Raw genomic sequence first — 15,044 nt, 5'->3', positions numbered from 1 at the left:
CGAGTAAAAATATAGTAATAATTATTAATTAATGACGATACTCTTAAACTGTCATCTTGGTTCATCTATCGATTTTTTATCAACCCTGATACTGCCAAAATCTTGCTCCTCATGCTATGAACAATCCCAAAAGCACCCAAAAAACTCGCAGCCGTTTGGAAATATTATTGACCCTTTTTGGGCCATTTGTCGCAAACATTGTAGTAAACTTTATTTATTACACTTAGTACTCCGTACCTCTCAACATTATCTTTTTCCAAAGGTGTAAGCAAATTTCTTTGTCTTTTAGATGAGCCCATTTTTGAGCATTTTAGATATAGCAGACTAAAATAACTCTACTCGCCATTCGATATTTTCCAGAAGAGGAAATTCTAATCATACAGTCAGCCTGGGTTTAGGTCATTGACTTTCGAGCCCGAAGGGCTAGACTCGAGACTCTTGCATGGAAAATGAAGCCACTTATTTGCCACCCAGAACACTCGCCGGATTGAAAGTTAAATCTATCGCTAGATTTAAAAAAATGCAGCCCTCAAAAACGAAGGAACCGCGCTAGATATAACCCGTCGTCATAATTGCGGCGCTTTCTAGGCGTATATCGAATGAGAAATGAGTGGCTTCACTTTCTTGCCTGAGAAAGGCTAGAGATTCTATTCTAGCCCTTCGGGCTTTAAACTCAATGGTTTAGAGGTCCCAGGCAATAAGATTACGATCCTTTGAGGGAGGAAATTTGGAATTTCGTGATTTAAGGACCCTTTCAGAGACTCAATTTTCTTTTTAAAGGTTTTTGTACCCCTTTGAGAGACTTTCGAGGGTGTGAAAAGGACCCTAATGGCTCTTACATACCCGGTCCCTTTGAAGCTACCCTTTTGCCAAAGGGAAAATCAAATCAACATTGACGACGAATCACTCGTAAGAAAGGAGAAAATAATTCTGTATTTTAATCCGTTCTTCGGGACCACAGATATCTGTAAAGCCCGAAGGGCTAGATTTGCAGCTTTTATCGAAAAGTGAAGCCTAGGTTTGGAAGGATTTCCTACCAAAGTCACCTGACTAAAATATGCAATTTCACCGGTTTGAGAGATGTGAAATAGCGTTTGTCGCCTACTTTTTTTGATCTCGCGCTCCGAAAACAATTAAAATGCTAGATCCTATCCATCGGCACGAAATCTAAAAAGACAAATTTTTGCTTCACTTTTTTTTGCTGGAGAAAGCTTAAAGTTGCCTATCTAGCCCTTCGGGCTTAGAGATCTGTGTTCGGGACTCGAGCAAATTACTATTTTCTAGTCTGCGCCTAGTGATTAATCGTTAATTGGGCTATTCCATTAAAAAAACCCTTCAGGAGAACCTTTTAAACTAAAAAAATAATCATTAAAAATTTGGGAATAACCCCTAGAAAATGGCAAAGTTGGCAAAATTACCCTTGGAAAAATTCTTTTCATGCCAAAAGAATCGGCAGTCCACAAACAGGGAAAAATGATATCATCTGGCGTAATATTGCGTTGGAAAGATAATTTTGAGCAGATTGATGTTAAGCTGTACTACGCAGCCAAAAATTATGTATTTTCTAAAACTTTAAGCCTCGCTCATACAGGGCTTGGCTGATATCAATTCTATATTCAAAGTACCGGTTGGAAGCTGGAAAGAAGCAATTCATAAACAGTTTTATAGTGACGATATCTATTTCAAGTTTACATAAATAAATTCTAACATCTCTTTCATCTTATTAAAATTGACAAAAAAATATTAAGGCGGGGTGGGGGAGAAGGGGAGAAGGCAAATAGATAATTATTCCAAAAAATCGTACCAACAAAGACTTCATGATAAGAATTGGACTAAGTGGCTGCAGAAAGACGAAATCTTAGACAAGTTCTAAAATCTGGTCAAAAAATAACGACATTTATCATGAACAGATTTAAAAAGTTTTGTCAGAGTTGGGAAGCCTTTACTCTTTATGATAATGAAAGAAGCAAATTAAGGTTAATGAGAAAAATAATATAATAAAATAACAGAAATTTGTAAGTTTGTCATCGTGGTTATGTGCAGGTGACATAAATGTTAAAATTGGAAATATTTGTACTATAATTTTGAAAAAACAGGGCACAGTACCTTGGACATAACCATTATGACAGACCTTCATTGAGTTGATGAGAAAAGCCTAGTTAAGTTTGGTCTGTGAGCTCAATCATTTATTTTGTTACTCCAGTGTAAATTATCAAGTCTTCATTTTTAACTGTACAAGAGTGTGGACTTTCCAAACTTAAACTAGGTGACTAAAAAATAGTGAGATCCGAGCTACTTTAGTCCAGAAATTTATCTAACGTGCTTCATCTTATTCTTTAATAATCTTAGAGCCTTGGTTTCGAAATCTGCTGACGTTTTTAAAAGATCTGAGAAACTGATAACTTTTTGGTTCTTGATTGCAAAAAGAAATTACCAAAAAGATTGTTATGTAAATTTTTGAAAACACTCACGTTCTCAAACAAAGCGTCCAACGAGGCTGAGCGTCCTTGACAAAAGTATTCGAAAACGAGGCTCAAGATTTTTATGCACCACTTACAAACATGATAAAAACAAAAATTATGTTAACTGGTAAAAGAATAGCACTACCAGAAATTAATAAATAATAAAATAAAATCAGTAGAGAAAACAAAAAACGTAGCGAGGTTAATGTCAAAGAAGAAATTAGTACAACTTTTAGCTCACCAAGTAAAATACAAATATATTAAAACTGTGAACTTGCTCCCCAAATACAGGCCCTGCCTGAAGTTTGGGAATTCACAAATTACTTTTACTTTCCAAAAGAATCTTATTGGGGCGAAAGAAAAACGGTCAAAAAAAAGGATGGTCATAATTGCCCCGAAGATTAATTAATTGGGCGTGACTCTAACTAAGTGGTAACAAACAATAACAAACAATAAAAATATACTTCATCAAACAAACAAACAAAATGAATCTAATAGAGTTGGATGCAAAATAAATTGTTTTTAATAACTAAATCAAAAAAATTGTCTTTTAATTATATACTTTATACAAATTGCTTAAAAAATCGAAGAAAAAACCTCTAAAATAATTCTTCATTTTTTTCTTGGTTCATTCCTCATCTTTGAACTATTAAACATTGTCAGAGGAAGAAGACTATATACAGAGAGAGAGAGATAGAATAGTAATAGACAGAATCTTGCCAAGCGATTTAAATACATAAAATTCAGTCCGGCTAACATCGCAGTACGACAACAATGTTTTTAGAATGATGTTTTGATAACAACGTCAGCTAGCTAAACAAAATACTGGCACGAAAAAGATCAGCTTCTCGCCAGTTAGAATTTTATGTTATTTAAATCACTTATATGGTCCATAGAAAAACTATGTGTGGTCAGAACTAAAAAGAATGCAGTCATGTCGCAAAATTCCATGCATTTTTGCTGCCATAGAACAACACACCAAAAGAGTGAGGGTCAATATAAAACACCCTACAAGTATGCATCAGACCCATGTGTTTTTCATCCCACCAGTGGCCCTCTTATCCGCCGTGATCCAAGACAAAAATTCTTGTATAAAGCTTGAAATGAGTGGAAAGTCGGCGTTCAGTTTGACTTCCACGTTACAAGGTTCGTTTTTTAAAGAGGCAGTGATCTCCAATACTAATAACAGTTCGTAAGTCACCTTTTGCAGGTCACGGATACGGAATGAAACCACGTCCTTGAATCCCGAACAGGGCGGCAAAAAGCCTTCCGGTAAGAGACGATTCTCGTGGATCTCCAAATGCTATGGATAGAAAAAATAAAAACATGAACAACAAAAACAAACTATCAAATGCACTGAGCAAGGTTTACACAAGATGACAAAGATAGTGCTGGGGAAATTGACGTCAAATCTATAAACGATTTGATTTGCATACCTTTTAGTAAAATCTATATATCTTTAAAACTAAACAAGCCATACAAATGAAACTTTCAGCAGAGTTTGATATTAGATTCAAAATCATATTTGCAAAATTTTATGAGCCTAGCATAAGTAGAAAGGCTACGTCAAAATTTCAATTTTAGGCCCGTTTTCTTTGACACACCCGGTAAGTATACGTATTTTTTCAACCAAATCGAAAGAAATCAGAAAAAAAAGAGGTAACGACAATTGCTACATGTGTTTCTTGCTGGAATAAATTGAATAAATTTACAACAATGCAGTTTATGGTAAATTCCGTTTCAATAGATTAAACCAAAAAAAAAGCCCTCATTTTTCAGTATGAAAGACCAAAAGTGATCTGTTTATTGAAAAAGAAAACTCACGGATGTGTTACGAAGTTTGACATCCCTCAAAAAGAATGGTGCGTCGTTTTGATTGGAAATTGAAACATTAATTTGCAACATGTTCGAGAACATTGATTTGTACTCGAGTCGCAATCGAAGTTTTTCTTCTTCACGGGAAATCGTTTGCCCCTCTGGTGGTTCTACAAATATAAAAGGAGTCGATGGAAAATCATAAAATATCTTGGCGAAAGAAAAAATCGTTATCGACCTAAATATCAAATTCATTTGCTTAGCTCGATAGACCCAGGTATAACACTCCTAGCAATATCATCTAGTAATATTGGAAGATTTGCTGGTTCAATTATGTACTTCAGAAATCCAGTATACTAAAGTAAGTAAAACAACAATTTACTAGTGCACAAAGCGTGTTAATGGATAATACTTACGAGTAGCCTCAAACCATTTGTCAAAACGCTGTGACCAGTGTTCATAATTTGCCTGAGCGTCAATTTTACAGGTCAGCCTACAATCACCAATAGCGTCGCTTTCGAAAACTGGGCGTTGGACGACCAATGGGTTTCCATGTACCGCCTCATTGACCTCCATCAAGATGTGTTCTATTCTTTTGTCCTCCTTGATACGTGGTAGCAGATGCGTCATGTAGATTCCATGGCTGAGATCGTGCGCTTCGAAAGCTGGCATTGAACTTGAACTAATGAGTATAATAAACAGGAGATGTTGTTAGTATTTGACCCTCTTTCTTTCTAAGATTTCCCCTCCGGAGATGATTGTTAAATTATGAAATACAGTAGAGTCTCTTTTAACTAGAACAAGTTTTCTCGTCCCTTCAGTTAACAATGCCTTATAACCTTACTCCATAACTCGAAACTTCCTGAAATCGGACATATTTGTTTTTCCCATGTGCGTTCGAGTTACGGAGACTCTACTGTAATGGAAAAATATGAATTTAATTGACCAACCACATGGTAGACCACTAATAAGACGGCAGACCTAAAAAGAAGGACAAAGGTCTCACATTGCAAACACCAGAAAGGAAAAAAACAAATAATAGACATGAAGAAAGCAATACAGAGCTATTAATGAAGGCCAAAAACTACCTTTTCAAAAGAAAAAGTTTAACAACCGAACCCAGAACTAGCTAATCAATCCAAAGAAAAATATATAAGACAAAATCAATAGTAAAGATCATCGATGGAAATAGTTCAAAACAAATGCTCGAATACTACCACTATCCAAACCAAACCTAGTGTAAAAACTGCCACTTAGTACACATCCATCGACGCAATGCCACACATCTAAATAACCATTTCCATCCGACATACACATGAAAAGACAAATCCAATAAAATGACAAATCCGGTACCAATATTGTAAGGGTACATAAGGGTACAAGCATGGCTATTAAAGAAAAATGTGAGAGCGAGGGCAAAGATAACTAATGAGGAGATAACTCAAGTAAATCACAACAAAAATCCTTACCAACTATAAGCCATGATCGTGTTTCCAAAGCCAGTTTTCTGGAGAGTTCCTCTTGTGCTTGATACATTTATACTGAACAGGAGAAATAGGAAGTAAAATTCGTTAGTTACCGGTCATATTTATTCAATTTCGAAATCTAGTTGCTCAACTGGAAAAACTAACCAGGACTAACATAACGTCAAAATGACTAAGCCAAAGATTGAGAATATTATACAGAAAGAAAATGCGAAAATAAAATTCAGTATGGAGCTTCGATGGCATAATCCTAATAGTTCAGGTGAAAAAGTAATAACATACAGTTGACACTCGCCAATTCAACTCGAAAGGGGCATCTAATTTGTTCGAATTATAGAAGGATTCGATCTGTAGAAAGCATTTTACGCAGGTTTCTTTTTGACGGGGAATGGAAATTATGTCGAAGTATAGAAAGATTCGAATAATAGAAGTTCGAACCTGCGAGAGTGCAATGTAATTAATATCCTTACCCTTTCACGCGGCAAGCATCAATAATAAATAAATTCAGAGCTGTGTTTGCCAGTCTCATTTCCTATAATGTACAAAATACAAAACATTTTTAATAGTTGACATCTCCATCTCAAGATACTACTTTGACATGTGTATCGTCAAACTCTGAATTACATTTTTTTACGAAAATATGGCAAACATACCATAATGCAAAAAATCGCCATCTCATCTCCATATTTGTAGGATGAGAGAAAAAGATTAGAGACAAGAATCAGACAATGTTGTTTCAACGTCCATAAGACGATAATAGCATTTCTAGCCGTTAGAAAAACATTGAAAAAACGTTGTGCGTATGATAAAAAGAAATGATGATACGAACGGTTAAGATTTCTTGAGCTTGAATAAATTCGTCTCCTTTGGTGCTGGTCGCATCAATGGGCATCAAATAATTCTTGCCATTCTCTTCAAAACCGTGACCAGCGAAATAAAAAACAGCGAAAACACCAGGACCAAGAAGTTGACAATACGCAAGCATGATGGTCCTCATTTCCCGTAAGGTCAAGTCAACAAGAGTCAACACTTTAAATCCGAGCTCATTTAAGGCGTGACCAAGGGCGTATACGTCTCTGTGAGGAAACACCAAGGGTTCTTCCAAGTGTTTATAATTTGTGTTCCCGATTAATAGCGCGATTTTGTCCGAAGCTAAAAAATAAACATACCGTATCCATTAAAGATATTTTTCATGATATAAAAACGAAGTGCGCCTCCTAATGCTGACAAAGTACAAGCGCAGCGTGGGAGGGGAGCTATACTTTCTTTTGTTTAAAAATGCCGGGTAAGGATGGTAAAAAAATGGTAAATGGTAAGGGCTATACGTTAAAGATGTCCCAAAAAATCGATATAGCCAAAAATTCAAATATAATATAATTTAGTTTCTTGTAAAGAATTACATGACTAAAGATTAAATCATGTGCTGGTCTGTAGCCTACCTACCTACTAATGGTGGTTTGCAATTTAATTCTGGACCGGGAGTAGTTGCAAAATTTTGCGGTGGTAGATCTCCCATCGTAGGTGACACTAAAAATACATCAAAAATATGTTCAACTCGAAATTGTAATTGGAAGAATTTCATGATCCTGATATAATTCGGTCCTGTAATTTTTTTGAAAATCTTGGAATTCGTGATACCTTTTTCCGTTTGGATTCCAGCGTCCATTCTTGAGCTTGCTATAACGAGAAAAAAAATGATTAAGATATTTCAAGAGCAGGGTAGAAGGAAGTTAGATTCATCAATAAAACCAACACAGAAAACTTAAAGGGATAATCAGATGGTTTGAGATATTTGGCCTGCAGAAAGCTTATGTGGGCTTGAGTAAAACATCCAAATATGTTTGAATAACTATTTTTCAAAGTCGAGATATAACAATTTGAAATTTCTGAAAATGGGTTCTCACACGGTTCTTATGTTGAAATTCTATTAATTTCTTACTAAAAGTTACAATTTAAATATCTCGACTAAATTGGAAAATATTTAGGTAAAAATATTTAGGTTTTGCTCAGGACGATATGACGATTACACATGCCAAATATCTCAAACCATCTGATTATCCCTTTAAAAGAGTAAGAGCAGCAAATTGATGAAACAAAAAATGAAGCGCTTGCTTATGTTGAAATTTTCTTCATTTTTACATGAATTCATAAACATGTAGCTCAACAAAAACTCATCATTCGTATCAGTCACAACACTGATGACGTTTTTATAAGAACGAAAAGCTTTTGCTGGATATTAAATTTAAAATTTGAAATGATTTTATTTTGATATTAACACCAACACAAATAATGAGCAGTGAAAAAATGGAAAACCAAAGTAAAGGTTACCTGTCGATGTGGATGCGTCTGAGCCCTCACGAAGCCTGAACTGGTAATTCGGATGACAGTTTTCTAAAGAAATAAAAATCAGAAAGTTAACTACTACTTCACTTGTTTTTTACAAATGTATTCATGATATGCACCACTGCAATGACTCCACGAAGAAGTCAGTGGCGCATATCATGAACAGTAATCAGCCATACGTCAATAATAATCTTATCAGTGCGTGTTAAAATGATAAAACAACATGCTTTCTTAACTTGTGTTTCAAAGTTTCACAAACGAACAAAAGAAGATAACATCCCACACCAGTATATGAATCTATATTTCTTCCTTCGGCACTTCAATGAATACTTAGTAAGGTCAATAAATTACTTATGTATAGAATGAAATTGATGGAGAACTCCAAATATGCACTTTAAATTTATTTCAAATACACTTTTTTTATAAGAACAAACTATGTAAGAACATAAGGCTTCGATGGCAAAAATGTTAAGAACAAGTTAAGAACATGTTAAGAACATGTTAGGCTTAAAAGTCAAAAAGTTAAAAACATCAAAAGGTTCCAAAAATTATGGATGTTCTTATAAAAAAACGTGTAATGTGAAATGTATATAATCATTATACCATCGTTAACTTCACATCCTTGATGACGTTGTTGGTGTTCTTGTTGATTCCTCAACTTCTCAGCCAGTATATCCTCATAAAAGTCTAAGAGAAGAAATATGACAATAGAATAAGAGGAAAGAATGTTTACTGGTAATTCATCATATGCACCATTGCAATAGCGAGATTATGTATCTGGAATTCTCTACGGCTACGGTTAAAGTGGCGAGGGAATTAGCGAGTAAGGCAAGTAATGGCGGGTGAAAGCAAGTTCGATATTTGACGTACGGTATCATGTCGACTTTGCTTAGATGGTGTTTTGGTGTTTTTCCCGTACAGAGCAAAGTAGACAACAACATGTCGCCTTTGATAACGACCCGTATGGGCAGCCCCGCAACCGTAGCCGTAGAATATCTCCGAAACATAATCTCGCTAATGTCTTCCACGGACCCAACAGCTGATTGGTTAAAAGTGACGTATCGACTGATTTTACGTCACTTTAAACAAATCAGCTGTTTGGTCTGTGGAAGACATTAAAATAGTGCATATCAGGAATACACCTAATCATGAGGATACTTAGACTAGTAAACTAGTCGTTGAAAACAGACCCATCTACAAAAAAAATCAAGCTCCAAATAAAAAGAATCGAAGAAGTCAGGTTGCGTGTCTTTTTTAAATTTCAACGACTAGAAGCTTCTTCCCTCAAAAAACGTTGTTTAATTTTACAACCTTTTTTAGGTTTTTGAGAATCCATCCAACTTTTTTGACTAAATAATATTTCATAGTAACATTAAATATGGGAACATATAAATAAATGAGCATTTCCAAAAATACAATAAACAGAAAGAAAAATAAATGCAATCCCGCACGGGTCAGACATACAGAAATCTGTATGTCTCTCCTTACGAATTTAGGTGAAGAAAAAAAGGCGTTGGAAGAAGCTTCTAGTCGGTTATTTTCCTTTTATCTCATGCGCGCTGAATATTTAATTAGTGTTTACATTATTTGATTGACAGTTTTATTATAAGTAATAACCGACTAGTTTACTAGTCTAGAGGATACTGGATCAGAGTTTACCAGGTAAGATTGACGTCAAATTTCTATGCCCAGGAGAAAATCAAAGCAGCGACTTCAAACATTAGACGTCATTCCTTTTAGATGCACTCTGACATGGCTCTCCTCATGCTCATTTCGTTTCGGAGTGAAACGCAACCATAGCATGTAAATGTGGTCTTAAAAGTAATTCAGAGAAACATGGCAAATTTGATTGGACTTTTGGATTTTACTTCTTCGTTAAAGCACTGTATAGTTTAGATATCAAAAGGAAATTATTAAAGCCTAATTTTTGAAATGGCTAAAAGACATGATGTGTTATCTTACCGTCGTTTGTAGTTGGTCTGTTTTGTGACGATGGTGGTGGTGGCAGGATCGACGGTGGCGGAATGGGCGCGAAATCTCTTGGAAAGTCACGTAAAAATTCACCTGTTGTTAAAAATTCAAAATTCAAAGAAATCATAGAGTACATCATAGGTTTTGTCTACTGAGAAAGCCGACATGACATTTTCCTCTACTTTATAATACGAACAAAAGGCACTATGAACTTATCAGTTCAAACTTGACGTAAGTAAGGATTACCAGTAGTCATGTTTTGCATATTTGGTGGTGGTGAATGTGGACGATAGTGGTGCTGGTGTTGATAGTCATCTATATAAACAAATACATAGTAAGCATCTAATAACATGGTTCAAATTCAAATAACTATCTTGATTAACACAAGTCTTTAACATTTGCGAATCGGACAATTCGAACTTACTCAAACAGAGTTCAAATAAATTTTTCAAATTTTCAAAGAGGTTTTAAAACACAACATTCGAAATTTACCTGTAATACATGTAGTAATAAAGACGTGTTGGACAAATGACTTACTTGTCATTGAATGATGACCTGAATAACGATTGTTGTATTCTAAATCTGTAAATGGAAAAGGATCATTATAATCTGAAACTCTCATTTTTACCAAATTTAAGTCTGACCTTCCAAATGGCTCTTTCTTTGAAAGTTTAGTTAGCCCAAAGTTTATAGTCACTCCTCCTTAGATACTGCATTTGAAATGTTGACACTTTTTGAACTTTTTCGTTTCGACAATTTATTTTACCCATAGTGGAATAATGAACTCATCATATTCTTTTAAGTTTCAAGTAATTCAAGAAAAAATAACAGCATAAAGTCTTACGATCGTTGGTGCTTGCACGGCTCCTTGGATTACTTGTGCCGTCTAGATCTATGAGGAAAATGGTAAACAACACTCATATCTTTGTACAGCATGGAATTCCAAGTGTAGGTTGCAAAAAATATTTCTCTACTCGTACTTACACCTAGCCTATCATTCCTTCAAATCAAGCAGAGAGCTTAAATTTGACGACAAACTTGAAGAAAAAAATTGAAAAAAAACACAACTTACATCCATCCAGTGATGAGCTTGTACGATTGGATATTGAGCCTGACACAATAGACATGTTTGTCTCCTCATCTAAAAATGATTAGAGGAAGATGATAAACTCAATTTTACAAAAGTCTTTCTTACAAAAAGTTCACCTTCAAAAGTTCAAAAGTCACTTAAATTGTACATCTCATTGAGTTTAAAGCCCGAAGGGCTAGAGTAGAATCTCTAACGTTTCTCAAGCAAGGAAAAGTGAAGCCTTAAAAAATGCGCCGTATTTTTGAAGACAGATTAAATCTAGCAATTCCTTTGTTTACGATTGATATCTTTTTCAAAATTTGGTGGTAAATTTTAGTTTCAATCTGTCATTTGTGTAAAAACCAGGTGAGCCTCTCAAGACCGCGCAACTTTGGTAGGATTTGTTGGCTTCAAATCCTACCAAGGAGATTCGATTCTAGCCCTTCGAGCTTATACTTCATTGGTACATCTGTTGAATCAATTTTTAAAAATATTGTGTAGTTCAAAAACATGAAAGAAAATTCAAGTATTCAGTTCAGAGCAGTCTAACTTTTTGTATATTTATTAATTTCTGATCTACAGTGTATAATTTTCAAAATCTGAAGATATGCAATGCAATCATTGAAGAGTTAAACCAGGTTAAACAACAAAATTTGTAAAATACATTATTTAAGGGATAATCTGATATTGATACTTAAAATATATGACCCAGAGAAAAACGTTTAAATTTGTTGATACAGATAATTTCCTAAGTTGAGATATTTGATTTTGAAATTTCTGTAAACGAGCCTTACTTAATAAAAAGTCTTTTTGCTGAATTTCTATCACTTTCAAAAAAATTTCTGAATTTCAAAATCAAATATCTGGATTGGCTCTAAGGGTTGGGTCTTTCAGGCTGGGAGGCGAAGGAGCAGCTGGACGAGTGCGCTTGGCAGTCACCTCTCTCTCTTTCTTAGCTTTTGAAAGTAATCGGATTTCCACACACCTGTATCAGGGTCTTCAGCTAGCAATGTTGAAGTTGTTGAAGGGTTTGAAGCGGTGTATGATGGGTATGAAGATGATGGGTACGAAGACGGTGGGTACGAAGAGGGAGGGTAGGATGATGGTGGCGGATGGTAATGTGCTAAAATTCAAGAATAATTTGGGATGGTTTCGAGTGTATTACAATAGAATTCTCGTAGGAATTCCTCGGGGGAATTCTATTGTAATACACTCGAAACAATCCCACAATGCATCACTTTTTTAGAAAAATAAGGTCTATTTATCCTGAATAAGTGAGAAAACACTTACAGTTATGGTAAGAGTGCTCCAAAATTCTACTGTTGGTATCTAAAATAAAAAGAAAATTGGTGAATATTTTGTACCACTTGATAATATAAGACATGATATTGGGTTGTTCCATAAAAAACCAATACAGGGGGCGGACAAATCCTTTCAAGTCAAATCATTTTTTTTAATGTGTGGATACCCCTGGAATAACGTAAAATTTGGAAGAAAAAAAACCCACTTGGAAAAATTCCTTTTATGCCTTAAAGTGAGGGTGGATTAAAAATTGGTCTCATACCCCTGGAAAGTTTAAGTAACTTTTATCCCCCCCCAAAAAAGAAATGAAAAAACTAATTTAGACTCCCTGGAAATTCTTTGTGGGTTATCCCCCGGAAATGTTCGTCCATCCCCCTGTACATATATAAAATGGAATGGCCCATTATTAAATGTACATGATAATAACTTTTCAATTAGTTTTTATTAGTTTGCTTAACTAAAATCCTATGTCCATCCTGTCCATCTCACAATTAAAATTGAATATTATGTTGAAAAAGATGGGTGGCATGATTGACAAGAGATTCTCCAAGCAAAGATAGGCAGGCATACTTTCCCAAAAAAAAAGGAATTTCAGTATTATTAAGGAATCACACCCACCCCCCTTAGATATAGATATAGAAAGTTCTTATGATAGGAAATTTTTTATGTATTTACAAGAGCTTGGCTCATACTTTTGCCTTGTATCTGTAATGCCAATATGTCTCTTGAATGTTGTTGTTTTGCTTTATGCTTTTTTGTTTCTGTTCTTTTCTGGAAGATTTCTTTTGAGTTTTGTTTTTGAAAAGCAATCGAATGTCATTAATTAAACAAGGTCGTTAATTACAACATTAAAAAACAAAGCAAATGAAAAGATAAAAAAGGAAAACCTGGTTACAATTTGTGAATTGGAAAATGTAGATTTCATTTCAATTGCTTTTATTTTAAAATAAGTCAGTAATTATAGACCATGTTCAACAATCAAAATAAATAGATGGAAGGACTATACTTGTGTAGTGAGAGCTAGGAAAGCAAAAGTAATTGATGAAACACAGATATTACTAATAAAATTTACATGCTTTTGTAAAAAAATAACAACTCTTTTTTATATACTAAATTATATAACTCTTTTTATATATTAAATTATTAAATATAAGTACACCAATTAAGTTACACCTGTGACAGAATGACAGATAAGATATAGTGTCATAACGACATACCACTAAAGCTGTCGTTCTCTATTGGTTCCTTGGTTAGTGAACCAGCAGAAGATATGGAAGTTGGTCTTTCAATTACTGAAAAGAAAAAATAAATTTCAAGTTTTCATCTCACCTTCAGTTTTGGGTGGATATAATATCTGAGTTGCCTCTTATAAAAGAAATTCATTTCAAATTGTTCATTCAAGAAATATTAAAACCATATAGTAAAGTAAGTATATTCATCTGGTGGCTGTCAGCGGAGCCGGGAGTGAGGGAGTCTATCCCCTTTTCTATTTGCGCTAGACCTGGGAGATCGAATACTGAGGTGGAGCGCCACATCTAATCTCAGCTCCCAGTAACTTACCGCCTAAATCAGATTACCCAATCTAAGCTACTCATCCGCTGAGTTGGCGGTGACCGCGGATCGAACCCACAACCTTTAGATTGTAAGGCGAATGCTCTACCGACTGAGCTACCCGGTCACTTAAACCATATGCTTGCTATAAATATAAGGGAAAATGTGTAGCATAATAACACAAAAACTAAATTTTACCTGTGAATTCATGCTCCTGCAGAATCCTTATTGCGTCATGGCGCTCAATTTCTTTAAGTTTGCCCATCAGATCAGTCACTGTCTTGGATCCTGGACCAGTTACCCAGAGGTTGATCAGTTCCTCTGTTGGATTTTGTTTTGAGTCAATGTTTTTTACTTGCCGATGTGTCATCCCCATTTTCCCAGCAAGTGAACGATAATCCTTCCTTAACAGTCTGGGATTCAGACAGCAGCTAATCTCTTCAATAATATCATGTGGCAGGTCACTGAAACAGAACATTGAAATTGAAAATTGACGATTTAGTATCATTATAACAAAGATTACACATTTGAATAAACAGGCGTGAAAGCAGCAAGTTAGTTTTAAAATTAATCCTATGATATGGGCACTTCTTCTAGGAATGGGTCCAGTAAAATTCAAATTTTGAACAAATATCTTTCATTTTTATAGTAATTTTTCTCAGCTGATTGAAAATTATAAAATATTGTATTATGAGCCAGACATCTTACCTCACATGGGTTGGCTTGAACCGTGGCTTTGAGTCACCATCAGCAAATTCAACGAAAGCCATTTTTATTTATTGTTAGATTCTATGTAATACTTATCTCATTATTTAAATACGTTTGATCTAGAAAATAAGGGAATTTCCATAAACATTTGGGCATGTGCAAAAATTGTTAAAACCTCACTTTGTACATTATATATTAGTTTTAAAGTAGAAGGGATGGAAGTTGAGCCACCACCTAAATTCAATTTATCAAAAGTGTTAGATTAGGAAGGATTAGTGCCGAGACTGCCACAAAAAAAAAGTATTAATTGTCTATAACATGTCACAATCAGACTAGAAC

General features: G+C 34.8%; 1 protein-coding gene across 2 annotated transcripts; it reads right to left on the bottom strand.

The window, feature by feature from the left end:
• Positions 1-3,087: 3,087 nt before the first annotated feature.
• On the bottom strand, positions 3,088-14,821 carry LOC136803868 (uncharacterized). Of its 2 annotated transcripts, XM_067060590.1 has the most exons (20): positions 14,706-14,821; positions 14,196-14,461; positions 13,664-13,738; positions 12,435-12,473; positions 12,130-12,267; positions 11,148-11,216; positions 10,920-10,967; positions 10,613-10,657; positions 10,322-10,390; positions 10,067-10,168; positions 8,708-8,791; positions 8,090-8,152; positions 7,400-7,438; positions 7,205-7,288; positions 6,591-6,913; positions 6,232-6,293; positions 5,747-5,818; positions 4,694-4,959; positions 4,287-4,447; positions 3,088-3,765 (listed from the first exon to the last, which is right to left on the bottom strand). In XM_067060590.1, exons 1-20 carry the CDS (start codon positions 14,765-14,767, stop codon positions 3,484-3,486), a joined length of 2,349 nt encoding a protein of 782 aa, XP_066916691.1. In that variant the 5' UTR covers positions 14,768-14,821; the 3' UTR covers positions 3,088-3,483. The 2 variants fall into 2 exon arrangements, with proteins under 2 accessions (XP_066916691.1, XP_066916692.1); XM_067060591.1 differs by lacking the exon at positions 12,130-12,267 and having other exon boundaries at positions 3,397-3,765.
• Between the last annotated feature and the right edge of the window lie 223 nt (positions 14,822-15,044).

The sequence above is a fragment of the Clytia hemisphaerica genome, unplaced genomic scaffold (assembly GCF_902728285.1).
Source record: "Clytia hemisphaerica strain Z4C2 unplaced genomic scaffold, Clytia hemisphaerica genome assembly, whole genome shotgun sequence".
Taxonomy (NCBI): domain Eukaryota; kingdom Metazoa; phylum Cnidaria; class Hydrozoa; order Leptothecata; family Clytiidae; genus Clytia; species Clytia hemisphaerica.
The sequence above is the reverse complement of the archived record's forward strand: the minus strand, read 5'-3'. Positions and strand labels throughout refer to the sequence as shown.